The sequence below is a fragment of the Amborella trichopoda genome, chromosome 11 (assembly GCF_054954075.1).
Source record: "Amborella trichopoda isolate Santa Cruz 75 chromosome 11, AtrichopodaSantaCruz75HAP2 v2.0, whole genome shotgun sequence".
NCBI lineage: Eukaryota > Viridiplantae > Streptophyta > Magnoliopsida > Amborellales > Amborellaceae > Amborella > Amborella trichopoda.
Genome location: NC_142346.1, coordinates 24,375,749 through 24,389,604, shown reverse-complemented (window position 1 = coordinate 24,389,604; position 13,856 = coordinate 24,375,749). Strand labels below are relative to the sequence as shown.

The 13,856-nt window shown below is 37.4% G+C and overlaps 1 protein-coding gene across 18 annotated transcripts in view; it reads right to left on the bottom strand.

Annotated features, from left to right (window-relative positions):
- LOC18446524 (P-loop containing nucleoside triphosphate hydrolases superfamily protein) overlaps positions 1-12,895 on the bottom strand; it is an 83,629-nt gene extending 70,734 nt beyond the window's left edge. For 14 of the 18 annotated variants that reach the window (XR_016044250.1, XR_016044251.1, XR_002283110.2 and 11 more), the window contains exons 1-4: positions 12,182-12,895; positions 11,804-11,901; positions 7,503-7,592; positions 5,575-5,627 (exon numbers count right to left, since the gene is read on the bottom strand). Coding sequence is in view for 4 of the 18 variants with exons in the window: in XM_088851691.1 (XP_088707817.1) it covers positions 5,575-5,627; positions 7,503-7,592; positions 11,804-11,901; positions 12,182-12,411 (471 nt within the window). In the remaining 14 variants the exon portion in view is untranslated. The remainder of the gene's footprint in view (positions 1-5,574; positions 5,628-7,502; positions 7,593-11,803; positions 11,902-12,181) is intronic. The other 4 variants (XR_016044260.1, XR_016044258.1, XM_088851697.1 and 1 more) reach the window with 1 other exon arrangement.
- Between the last annotated feature and the right edge of the window lie 961 nt (positions 12,896-13,856).

Sequence of the window (13,856 nt, the reverse complement as noted above, 5' to 3'; positions counted from 1 at the left end):
TCCCTCTCTTTCTATTTTGGTTGGCTTGAAATATGGACCTTTCAAGTGATTGAAATGAAATAGGAAGGGTTTTGTAATAAAGGTTAGTTGACTTTTCAAAAGAAGCGTGTGTAGATATTTAATTGAAATAAAAGACAAGTGCATTATATTTTTCTACACTAAATATTTGACAGGATTAGGTTAAGGAAGCCGAAGGAAAATATTTTAGCACCTTCCATTAGATCATGATGGTTGATCTATGGATTGTATGGCTAAGATCTCTCACCCCACAGGTTAACTTTGATCAATGGTCAAGATCAAATTTTTATAAAGATGGCTAAACCCTAACCCTAACCACAAGTCTATAAAAGATCTCATTGGGGGTCATCTCTCTACACCTTATGACCTAAAGCTCTCTCTCTCCCCTCAAGGTGGCAAGCTACCCTCTCTCTCTCTCATCCCTCTATCTTTCTCTCTCAGACAAAGAACGGGGGAAGCCCCAACCATTGATAGCGATCTAGAGGGGTATGGCCCACAAATTGAAATTGAGGAGATAGTCTCATAGTTGTTCCACATGCTCTCATCTGGATTCTAGCCAAAGCTTCCCATACTTGTAAAATCTAAGAAAGACCTTAATCACATGCACCATCCATGGAGGAGACCTGGTGTGGGGTATATCATGTCCAAGTGAGGTAATCTTTTGGCACGTTTTAGTTTACGTGCATTCTATGTTTCTTGTTCCCAAGACCAAGTCTACATAATTTTTTATTTATGTAATAAAGAGTTGTTAAAGTGACAGCAAGTGAGAATCCATTTTTGGAGTTTTATTTGTTTATTTGAGTTCTTACTGTAATCTTTGGACTTATGTAAGTGTCCTAGCCGGTTTGGTAAAAGAAAATTTTCAAACTACATAAACTATGTTAGTTCACATTGTCCACTTTCAATATAAAGTTTATACAAAATCCCTAATATGGCTACCTACAAAACCTGGGCTCAAGTACAAAAAGGGTTCCAAAGAGCAAACCAAGAAACCAAACAACATCACATTCTATCATCAGCAGCCTACAAGCAGTAGACTGCAGGCAATAGTGAAAGGAGGAGAATAGAGAGAAAGAGAGGTGGTAGAAGTTAGGAGAGAGCGGAGGTTATAGAGAAGAAAAGGAAATGAGACGTTTTGACAGAGAGGAAGGGTGAACAGGATAGAAGAGATAGAGATAAATTAGTAGGCAGAAAGACAGGAGACAGGAGAGAGAGACTAGGAAAGGATGAGAGAGAATTCGGAAAAAGATCTCAAGCCAGTGTGTGGGTGGACATAAAGCCTGCCGTCTCCCTACTTTCCAACCTATCAACAAGTATTTGCTTCCCTTGGGGTGTGGTTGAAGGTGACTTGAGTACCGCTACAAAGTGCAAATAAGTGATCAAAGAAGTGTGCCAGTCTCCAAGGGGGTTGAACCTTTTTTGTAGCTCATGAGATCACGTTCTTGGAGTCTCTCTCCACTATTTAAGTATTTTATGTTGGTGATAGCTCGAAAGGTGCATTTGAGGCCTTCTAGAATAGATACAGTTTCTGCCAGGGTGGAGCCTGTTTTCCCTATGAACCCTGAGAACGACAGAATTTAAGAGTTCTGGTCTGTGAGGCTTACTCCCAAACCCGAGGGTACAAGGTCTCCTAGGGAGCATCCACAAACATTTAGCTTGAAAGGGGGACCCCCCGGGGAAGGGGGTAGGTGGGAACCACAAGATCCAAGAGGTCGGAGGACTAGTAGTGAGATGCAAAATATAGATAGAGGAGCTCAAGTTGAGAGGAAGATAGAGGATCTCAAGTTGCTGCACAGCAGTCATCTCTTAGTCCAATAGATTGCAACATTGTTTAGGTGCTCGAGAAGGAAGTGGGTGGGGTCTGAGAGTGCTCAAAAGATATGTGTGCATCTCTCATTCCAGACCACCCATAACAAAGCGAAAACAGAGGTTATCCAGAGGTGACAGCCAGTTTTTGGCAGGGGTAAAGGGATAAAGGCAGCAAGAAGCTGTTGAGTGATCTGTGAAGTTACCAAAGATTGGAAAGTAGGAGTTCAGCCCGCAGAGAAGATGTGGCCTGGCAGTGAAGAAACAAAGGTCAGCTAACTCCTCTTCCTCCATACACATGACAAAGCGATTTGGCAATTGAGACCACCCTTCTGTAGTTTGTCACCTGTCAAGGCCTACCATGGGCAAGGATCCAAGCAAAAGCCTGAACCTTGTGGGGAGTCTTTAAGCAAAAGAATTGAAGAAATATGTTTTCGATAGAATAAAATGAAGAAATACCATAGTTGTTGAAAACGCCTAGGAACTCGAATCGTTTTAGGAACTGAAATCGTGGAATTGCGGCTGGCTAGAAGATTCCTGCCTTAGGAATCATTGTCTGTACAATAGGAATCGCAAGGAATGGGATTCCTAGTTTTTGAGATTTGTGTTTCGACCAAAATAGATCTAAGTTTCATACACATATGGAATCGAGATTCTGTCCTCCTTGGAATCGAGATTCCCTTCCCCCTGAAATCAACATTCTAAGAGTCAAGATTCATTAATATGCGGAATCGAGTTTCCGACATCTATGGAATCGAGTTTCTGACATCTGTGAAACAGAGATATGTTGTTGTTTCGAATCGTGCTTCTAACATATTTGGAATCAAGTTTCTGAAATATATGGATCAAAGATCCATGCCAATTTGAGATCGAGATTTATAATAATGTGGACTATGGAATGCATTTGACGACCCCTATCAGAAATAGAGATTTCATTTTTATGAAGAAGGAAGCCACAAGCACATCTTGAGCCTCATCAACTTTAGAACCTATATTGGATGTTTCTTATTAAAAGGTTTGCCAAATTTTAAAGTGATTGTGTTGATTATTGAACTTATGATCATTATACAAAAGGTAAGCATTTCTAAATTGTGATTTGGACTTCATTATTATAAAAACAAAATAGGATTATGTCTACGCCATGGTTTTAAATTTAATTGTATGTGTTGTATTTACTAGTTATATTTTAAATTTAAAGTAAAGGCCATCCAAGGTCGCACAAGTAAAATAATGAAACCCTGCAACAACTAGAAGCATTTGAAGGAAGATTTCTACACCAATTGACTTGGAATCCATATTTAATCCTAGCTAGAATCCAGATTTGATATATTTGGGAACGTCTACCCATAATTAATGGGTTCAAGCTTCTAAATATGTGTTGGATCGAGATTTCGAAATTAAGAAATTGAGTTCCCTCGGTTCTGATAAATGGTTTCTAAAGATATATTAAATCAAGGTTCCGAAATTAAGGAATCGAGTTTCGTTGGTTCCGAAAAATGGTTTCTAAAGATGTGTCGAATAGAGATTCTGAAATTAAGGAGTCGAGTTTTCTTGGTTTCGAAAAACAGTTTCTGTGGAGATTCCTTAACGGAAATGCGGAATCAGATTTCAGAACTGAAAACACGAGGTCGATGGAGAGATTCCAGTAACTATGAGAAATACTCAAACTTTTAAGAAGTCAATTTCAAGACAAGCTCAGTCTTCTTGAAGATTCTTCAAAGTTCTACAAGATTAAAGTGAGTCCAATCTAGAGTATTGTTTAAGAACTTATAAAGCTTTGTCAAGCAGGCATCACTTAGACAACTCTCAAATCTCTCACCAGAGTCATATAAACCATAGATTGCACTTTCCACTAGATAGCAATCCAAATTTCTTAGCATACATGAAAACTAACACAATTAGCCCTAAGAATCACTCACACATCCATCATATTGTCCATCACCAAAAACTGCTCATATCATCCAATGCAATCAAATTCTTGAGAAGGTAACGAAGTCCCCAATGAGTAAAAATTTATATCAATATCAAGCTACATATGATACATCCAAAAAAATATCAAACTACAAAAATTTGATCTACAAGCCCTATGAAAGTATAATCAACCTTTCTTGAAGAAAGTTTGATGTGACATTGTATCTCCCAAATAGGGATGATGATTCCATTTTTCACAATGTTATCAAGATAAGGCCAGTCATAGAACCATTGAGCGCACTAGTTTGGCCTAAAAACGGTCTGACCTCCAAGTTCGCTTGTCAAATCAGTCTGTAAATTAGTAATGAAAAGTATAAAAATTGAAAATTGCCTCTCAAAACCATTCAGTTCTGAATAGTTTCAACCAAGTAGACATTCAGTGATCACATTAGACCAGCTCAAGGTCAGGTTCTCGATCCTAAAAATCAAAACGACTATTTTGGTTTGGTCCATGATTGTTGGGAGTAGGAGCACGCAATGTTCAAATATTCGCCCACCCAATCGCCTAGGCGGCTGCCTAGGTGGAAATTTTTAAAAACAACTAGGCGCTTGCAAGGCAAGGTCATTATGTGTCTTGCATCTGAGCGTCCGCCTAGGCGGGCAAGGCCCCGCCTAAACACTTCAGTCTGGGCACCTGCCTACGCGCCGCCTCATGACAAGTTGAGAAAACGTGGAAAATGGGTCTTGTTGAGGGTTAAAAAAAGTCATTTTTCCCCCCTAAAAAGGGGGGAAAAGGGTTTTAAGGGATATTCTAAACCCCCAAAACCAAAACCATGGCTTTTAAGGTGAGAAAAACTCCCCAAAAACAACTATATTGAGATTTATCGAAAGATCGATCACTTTTTTATTTTTTCAATTTCTTCCTAAAACAAAGGCAAATAGTTCATGGGTGGATTTGGAGCTTCTAGCAGTTGATTTTGAAGCCTTTTGGCGACCCAACAGACCGACATCAATTTGATTTTGTTATTTTTAAAGTATTATCATATTGGAAAGAGGGTTTTGATTTGAGACTTGTATCTGTAAATCTGTTATGTGAATGTTTAATTACATTTTCGTCTATTTCACAAGGAGTTTGGGGCTCTAAAATTGCCCTAAAAACTCCCTAAGGCTTAAAATTATGCCCTAAGAACTCACATGTTTTTAATGTTTTTTTAGGGGGGGAGGGAGGGTTTCAATTTTGGTGAAGGCACCCTGCCTCTAGGCGGGCGCCTGGGCGGCCGAATCCACATTTTTAAGCACTAGGAGCTAGAATAGGAGAGTGTTGGAGTGAGATCGTGAGTATCAATATGAGCCATGTAACCGACATGTAGAGATACACACAGACGAGCACACGCACTACCATAGTATAGTGAGTTAGTGACTATTGTTATGTCTATAATCATACATCTAATGACTATGGACTGTGATCCATGTTAAATGTGATCAATATCCCTTGCCAAATGGGATCGAGATCTCATGCCAAATGGGATCAAGATCTCATGCTAAATGGGATGGAAATCCAATATAACAGGAGCAATCTTCTAAGGAGGATCAGCTCAGGGAATGCAGAACTGTGTCCACGGAGAAGGAGCATCTCCTAGGGATCGCACCCCCATAACTGTGGACCAGTCTTGATAACATTGATTTTTCATAAGAGGCACATATCTTTGTAAAGCGAACATGAAAACAATATATAACTTATCTTGAACCTTCTCTTCAATAGTGAAAACATTAATTGTGAAATTCAGGAATCGACCATCTAAAGTTTTGAGGATATTGGAAGAAAAACCAGAAACTCACATGCATTGTATGAGTCTTTCCACTGCTAGTAACACCATAAGCAAATACAGTGCCTGCAGAAACAACTTTTGTCGTCACCATAACATGAAATAATTTAACTAGATCTTAGAAAAACTGAAATAAAAAATTGCATATGCATGTCTCCATAAGAATGCCACACAATTTCATACAATTTAACAGTATTGTAGAACTCATAGGCAAAAATGCTCCATGCAATAAATCTTTTAACAAATGGGAAGCATCCTACCAATCAGAAAAGATAAAATAGATGGGGAGTATCCCAGTTATTTGATGAGAGACTAAGACAGGCATCCTGTCAACACAAAATCATGAAGACTAATTTTCAAACAATTTCACATCTCGAACAATTCATATGGAAGAGCTAAAGGGGAACAAAGAAACATGATTTACCCAAATTCCCTAGTGGAAATATGACTATTAAAATCAGCTAAATCTATCTGAAGCAAATAAGTAGAAGCTTCCAAAGGTAGCAAACCTCAATTGAAATATTCTTATTTATTTTTTTTATTCAATTTTAGAGGATATATATTATCATTTTAGTTTGAAGGTTTATTTCTAGGGGTTTATAGTTGTTTAGGAATTCTAAGGTTTTTAATTTTTTTATTTACTTCATGAGAACTATTCACAATTACTGTTTATAGGTACTGTTCATGGGGGTAGACTGTCATTACAATTTTTAAGTTAAGTTAGGATATATAAGTCAATGATGTGGGTACTTAGTGATACACGTTACTGAGATGAGTTTGGATTGAGTAGGAAAAGGGAACATGACACATGCAAATTGAAGTCTGATAATCAGGAACGTGTTATGGGCCATTGTAAGTTCTCTCCAATAATGTGGGTACTTAGAATAAGGAACCCTGGTTCAATGCATATTTGAAGATGCAAATAAAATTTCTTTCTCAAATGTTTAAACTTAGAAAGAATGTTGAGAACACTCAGAATCCCTGAACTTATAAGATATATAATATTATTGACGATGTTAAAAATGAATCTTAGTGTTTTAGTTCACAATTATTCACAAACAAGTCCATGAGATTGGATTCACAATCTCCATCAACTTTGATGAAGTAGCATCCCTGGCTAGTATTTGATATCTATATGGTTTAAGCGTGCTTAAGAAACTTTCACTATGAAACAGTAGCTCAGTCTTTACAAGATGGAATCTAGAATGCATTATTGATGTACATCTCATGGACATAAGTAGGAGAAATATAAGTTTTATAATTGTATAATACCTTAATGTTCTGATTCTTATTGTTTTATGGTTTTCATATTCTTTTAACCTTAATACCAAGAATCTCATGCGTCCACAAACAGTAATTCACTTTCTACACCTTCACCTTGACCTGAATTGAGTTTACACTCTACGCTTTTTTTTACTGCCTTTGCATCTGCCAATGGGATGAAAAGGAAAGTAAAAATAAGAAAGTCGTAACAAACATTCACAACAGTCAAAATGAACCTTTTCTCAAATAAAAACATTCACAACAGTCAGCACTCATTGTCCCAGTCCTTTTCCTTGAAGGCACTCATTTAACTTCGGAGTTGACTATAAGTTTTAACAACATCTAGTATTATGTTTCCTAGGTTGTCTTTCAGCCTATCATGATCCATGCACCTGAAGACCAAGTCAAAACAAGAAGCAATTTTCAGCATCACATCAAAAATATTTTCCTTTTTGGTAACTGCCAAACAACCTTGCCAGTAAATCAACTAACCTCATGTCTGTTTAAATCTCAACTTAAGACAACAACATATTCATGATGTATTGTAGTTTAGGGTGTAGCATCCCTTTCCATGTTGTCCATAACACTCATGAAAGTGACATAGCTAATACATTGACCAGCGAGAAGCAACTCAGATGTGGCAAACAAGTTCAACATATCATAAACAATATTAATTACCATTAATGCCTTCCATTGCACCACTCACAACATGCTGAGCAGCAACATCATACACATGACGAGTGGTTGTCGCTGGACCAAACACTCTATCTGCAAAGCAAGGATTTCAGGAAAGTAAAATCCCTGGAATAAAATATATTCGCAATAGATGAACCTGCCTTGATTCTAAGCATATAAAATGACAAAGTGAAGAAACAGTTAAGCAAGAGATACAAGTGTAAGCAAGAAATACAAGTGGAAAATGATATGAACGAAACTGAAATTACAGCAAAGAGTACAGGAGACCTATGTATTGTTGACATGTCAACATCAATCTCACGGACAGCACATAGGCAGTGACCCCTCTTTGCCTACCTCCATCTATTAACAATATCGAGACATAAACTAAGGATGTGGTTTAGTTAGTGAATACAATGAGCCAAACCTCAGGAAGGGCAAATTTGGGAGATAGGTGATATTGCATCAGTGAAGACCAAAACAAAGACAAGTTGAAGACCTGAGAAGGTTTGTTCCTTGGGGCAAGTAATGGAAGTACATAATGCTGGCAGTGAGACTCATTTTCAATGCCAAAGTCAGGTGACAAGTCCTTTTCCAAGTTATGAAGGGATTTCTTGCAAAGTAGGGGCAACCACAGAATCAGATGTCATCAATTCCAACAGAAGAAGTATTGTTTGCCAAAACAGCAGGGGGCACTTGAGTAGACAGACATGGATAGGATAGTCACTTCATTTACAAAATGACAGAGTGTGAAGGAAGGTAACCCTATGGAGGGTGATTTTTCCACAAGTTTTCAATTGTAAACCATAATACGAAATATAGGAAATGAATTTGGCAATGGATAGTACAGAAAAACTGGTGTCACCATAGAGGGTTTTCAATTTGGTGCTTTTAAACCTCTGCAGGTTCAAGATAGCTTCATTTTGTAGCTTCCTTTGTTTTCCTATGAGATATTTATTACCTATCAAAAAAGAGTGTGTACCAAAAATTCTCTAACACTTGAGGTTGGATGGGAATGGTCTCAACCTACGATACACGTATAGTTAAAAAGGACACCGTATCCATGTCAGATACCTTGATATTATATGTAAAATCATAAAAAATTGGTATTTTAGCTGTGTCCACAACCATTTCCATGTATTGTAAGTCTCAGCATAATATGAGGGCTGAACAACGAAGTCTTCATGGAAAACAGTGCTGAAGTTTCGCTTCAATGCAGCCCAAAAAAACACTTTTGGCTTCAGCCTATTCACCTAAGTAAAGCCACAAACAATATCCTATTCAGGATATTTTACAGGCTGTTTTGGCTATTTCCACAAAGAAAACTTGATTTGGCTGATTCGGCTATAAAAAATTGGACAGAAATTGTTTATTTACCCTTGTTTAGTAAGATAACATATTTTGCCTTCTTACTTCAAATAAAGATCGTTGATACTTTGATAAACCCTTCTAAATTAAGGTTTCACGGCTACAATATTTGTTTGTATAGTAGGAAGTTGGATCATGTGCCCAATTACACTTTGGGGTGAACAATTAAACTCATGATTTCTAATTGTTATATTTTAGATTTTTAGTCGATTTTGGATGGTGGTAATTTGCTCATATTTTACAGTTTACTTCTAAGTTGTGACTAGATTGTATAACACCACGCAATGAAATTGCATATAAAATCATTTTTACATTTTCTTTCCTATGATGCCAATTTTATCATCATTATATATGATGATTAAATAAAAATCCTTGGACCTCCCACGAAGAAGCAGAAACCCAAATCGCTCCTTTTCAAATCAAAGCAGGCCGCTAAGACGAAATCCAGAGTTTTCATAAACAACTGAATAACAGAAGCTCTTCTCTTCCCCAACACAGCAGAAACAGGCTCCGAAGTGAATTTTAACACTGCTGGAAAGCGAAATACAGTATCTTGAAAATTATTGTAATTTGGTAACAAAAACTTTAATGCACATAGGATCAGGGGCCAGACGTGGTAGATAAGTTGTCAATCAGACCCATTAGATTGTAGGGAATAATGTACACTGATGAGCATCCCTGATTTTCAATGTAACATATTCTTCTTTCTTTTTTTTTTGGAAGAATATCACATATTCTAGGTTTTAACATGTAACAGCCATGATGCACCAATACCTGAAAGTGAGTAACTTTTCCATGCCTGTTACTTTGGATGTTGAACTGGGTACAAAATGCTATATATTTATATATCAAGTTGTCTCACGAGTACAGACAAGTAACATAAGTGAGGGAGAAAGAGAGACTATCATGGATCACAACAAATACATAGAACACATAGCCTCACGACACGGTAAACTTTCTAACAATGTGATCTCTTAGAGCTCAGTCTTTGGCCAGAAAATTGCACCATTATTTGCCTCTCTAAAGAAATGGTTTTTTTTTTTTTTAGAAATTCTCTCTGAAGAAATATTGGAAAGAGATATCTCATGCCCTCTCTAAAGTATAATATGTCATCCTCAATGGAAGTTGTTTTTCACCAGTGGCCCATGTTATCAAATATAAAGAGTCTCCTTCCACTATCAATGGTCCCAGAATCGAAGTACGATCTTTTTGACGCCCGTAACAGAGCCATACTTTTTGCAGTCATAGAATCACAGAACCAGCAGGCACAGAGCTATGTTACATAGATTATTCTATTTTCGTTTCATATCCATGCTGGACATTACCTGTAACAGCGCATGGTCTTCTGGATTCTCCTTCTTGTTTATTAATTACAGCATTCTTGAGATTTGATACTCTTTTCGTTTTGAGTAAGCTCACATAAACTTTGAAAATATTTATAGCACTTTGAAAGTTATCTAAGGATTCAGCCAATTAAGGTATAAGGGTTTTTTTCTTGCTACTCAACAAAAAATGGAATATCAGTAAAACATTATTGGATTTGGTTGTCTCTTCACAATATGCAATGTCGCCAAATCGTCTTCTTCATGGCAAGAGGAATCTCACACTCTGCACCCATGTCTGCGACTAAAACACACGCCCATATCCGTACAATATAAGTCCTAAGTAAGAGAACACTGTTGTACCCGAACTATCTCTGACAACACCATCCACCTCATCACGCCCTGGATAGCCCCAAAGCTCCCATAAAAGTTGGACTTAAGAGTTCCCTCCAGTAGTGGAACCCAAGTAACTTAACAACACAAAATTTTAGTGTTCTAGATGCAATTCTAGCATTGACATCTAAAACTAAGGTGATCACATAATTTATCTCGTAGCCAGTACATGATCTCATTATGCATTCAATAAATAAATAAGTGGGGACAGTTCCACTAGACCAGCCAGATAAGTACCATGAATGCATATTATACTCCCCATATGGGTGGTAGTCACTCTTACTATCAAATTGTGTTCCAAGTTGAACAACTAACCTACCTGCCATAAAATGAAATATCAGTTTAAATGTTATACAATAGAATATTAGTATAACACTGTTGGATTTTATCTCTTCAAAACACTTGGTGTCGTCAAATCATCTTCTTCATGGCATAAGAAATCTGACACTCTGTACCATCTCTGACACTAGAACATGTACCCGTTGCCCAAGCTATCTCTGACAACACCACCCACCCCACCGGGCCCTGGATTGCCCCAAAGCTCAAATTGACCTTAATCCAATGGTGGAACCCAAGTGACATAACAGTCCAAAATTCTAGTGTTCTATAAGTAATTCTAGCATCAAAGTCTAAAAATTGAGATGATCAAGAAGCCAGTACATGATCTTATCACGCATTAATAAAATAAAGAAGTGACGGGAGGTGATTTCCACTGGAACCAGACAATCCCACATAAGTGCCATAAAGATATGCTCTCCATAGCTACAACTTTGGGTGGTAGTCAACTCTTACTATCAGACTGTGTTTCAAATGCGAACAATTAACCTCACTCCCACAAGGTGGTTCCATACAGTAGCTTTGCATAAAACCCATCAAAAAATAAGTCAAATGAAACGAATTCTTGGTGAGAAATGACCATGTTCGAGCTCCCAAGGTGCAAGAACGACAGAAAATTGCAAGTAGGAAGTATTCCAGCTGGAAACCAAAAGGCCACAGAGAACAAAAAAGAAGTTCAAAATCCTCAGGCTCACAAGAATGCAACAAAGGGAACATTTACCACTTAATAATCACCGAAACCTACCAGGATAGTAACTTCAAGGAAAGAATGCATCATTCATATGCTAACGATGACAATTTGAGTAAAAATCAATGTATAAATTCCCATTGCAAAGAACAAAGTAAGAAACAAGCAAGAGAAGATAGAAGGGAAGGACTACCAACCAAAACCATATGCTACCAATGGATTATACTCATTCTGGACTGTGTAGTCTCCATCAGCATACCAGGCGATCTCGTCCCCCTTGTTTATCTCACGAGCACTATTCCAAGAAATGCCCCAACAACACAAAAAATTAAAAAAATAATCATAATAAAGTAAAAAAAAAAAATCAGAATGAAAAGACCCACAAATGCCCCAACAAAACAAACCCCAAAACAAGCTACACATTAACCACAGCAAAAGCATTTAACAATGCCCCAGCAAAATAAATAAACAAGACCCAACAAAAAGAGTACAGCTTAATCAGAAGTAAAGCACCCGTAAGGAACAGAGAGGAAGAAAGGGGGAACATGGGGCGGAGATAAGAAACGGCATTTTACCTGAGAGGGCGAAATCTAACAGTAACAGTGACATTCTCCTTGGATTTACCGACTTCAAGCTTGTCATAAGATGGAGTGGAGGGAGAGACAGAGGACTTCGAGGGGGGAGGAGGGCGCGTAGAAGAGGTGGAGGAGGGAGGAGTGGCGGGCCTCTTAACAGAAGAAGGCTGCTTATTTCTCAATCGAAATGGAGAAATACTGCTCGAAGATCGCTGAGACCTCGAAGACATTGTAGAGTGACAAAGAAAGAGAGGGAGAGATAAATTCTTCTGATTGAGGTCTCACTCCCTCAAGAAGAGCCACAAGAGAGAGGAAACCTGCGATAAAGTGGAGAGAGAAAAATGATGCGGTTGTAGAGAGAGAAAGGCCTGCGATCAAGTAAGAGAGAGAATGTGTAGCTTGAGGAAGAGGGGAGATCACAGGGAAGGAGGAGAGAGATAATGGCGGGCTGAAATGGGAAAGAAGGGAAAACAGACGGTTAGAGAGAGATAGTCAAGTTAGAGAGAGAAAGTAGTATGATGCGAATGGCACAGGCCCTGCAGATGGCCGGCTCCCTCTGTCATCAAATTCCCATCAATCCTGTTTCCACCGCTTGCAGTCGTATCTTTTTGTTTTCTTTTCGATTTTGCAAGTGGTATCTTTTTCTACTTGGCCCCGCTTTTATTTATGGGGTGCGGTTTGTATTCTAAACAATCAAAGCAAATCTCACCTTCAAAGTTGAGAAATGTGGTTTCAAGTTTTTATTGCGGCACTTTCAAAATATATTTTTATCTTAATTATAAAATTTAAAGCTTTAAAAAGAGTGGAAGCGAGCATATCTATGAAAATCTTTAAAATCGACGGTCAAAATACATTATTTTTAAATCTTGAAATCTATTTTCTTTTCTCAAGTCTATGCATGTGGAGATGATCAATTTGATAATATTTAGGTATCAAAACAATCACTTTTAATAAAAAAAATTTAAGGGGGCTCTAATTTGATTCTTCAGAACATGGGTTCTATATAAACTTTTCCCTTATTTATGCAGCGATAACATTTATTTCCATCTCCAAGTCTTTCTTAACGTTTGTCGAGTTCGTTTTGGACCGGAAAAAATCACATGTATATATATATTTATAGGAGTTTACATGAGTTCCAACCTCTCATGTGTAAAAAGAACGTGCACCCCAACTACTCACCAGCCCTACCCTAATATGTATGGATATAGAAAAAAGAAGAATTGAAATCCTAAAAATAGTTTATTTTCTGATTATCGATTTTCAAGATTTTGAAATGTTTATAAATCTGCTTAACTGGCACAATTTTTTAAACTTTAAATCTTATAATTAAAGTCGGAATAAATTTTTCAAGTCATCTAATACTAAATTGCATCTTCTTAAAGGATACAAATATGTACTTTAGTTGTTTTACTGTATATCTTGAAGAAAAGTATACCATGAGACCATTTATCTTTGGTACAAAGTGGTTACAGTTAATCTTGACCATTGAATGTGAAATTAAATGGTTACATTTATTCCATTGATTAAGCTCAAGCTTCAAAATAAAATTTTTCAGACTTTGTGATGCACCCAAGCTATCAGATTTCACATTGGATGATTGTAAGTAATTGCGACATCTTCATAGTAAAGGCAAATGGTCTCATTGTAAACAATCCTATATCTTAAACCTGGCCCA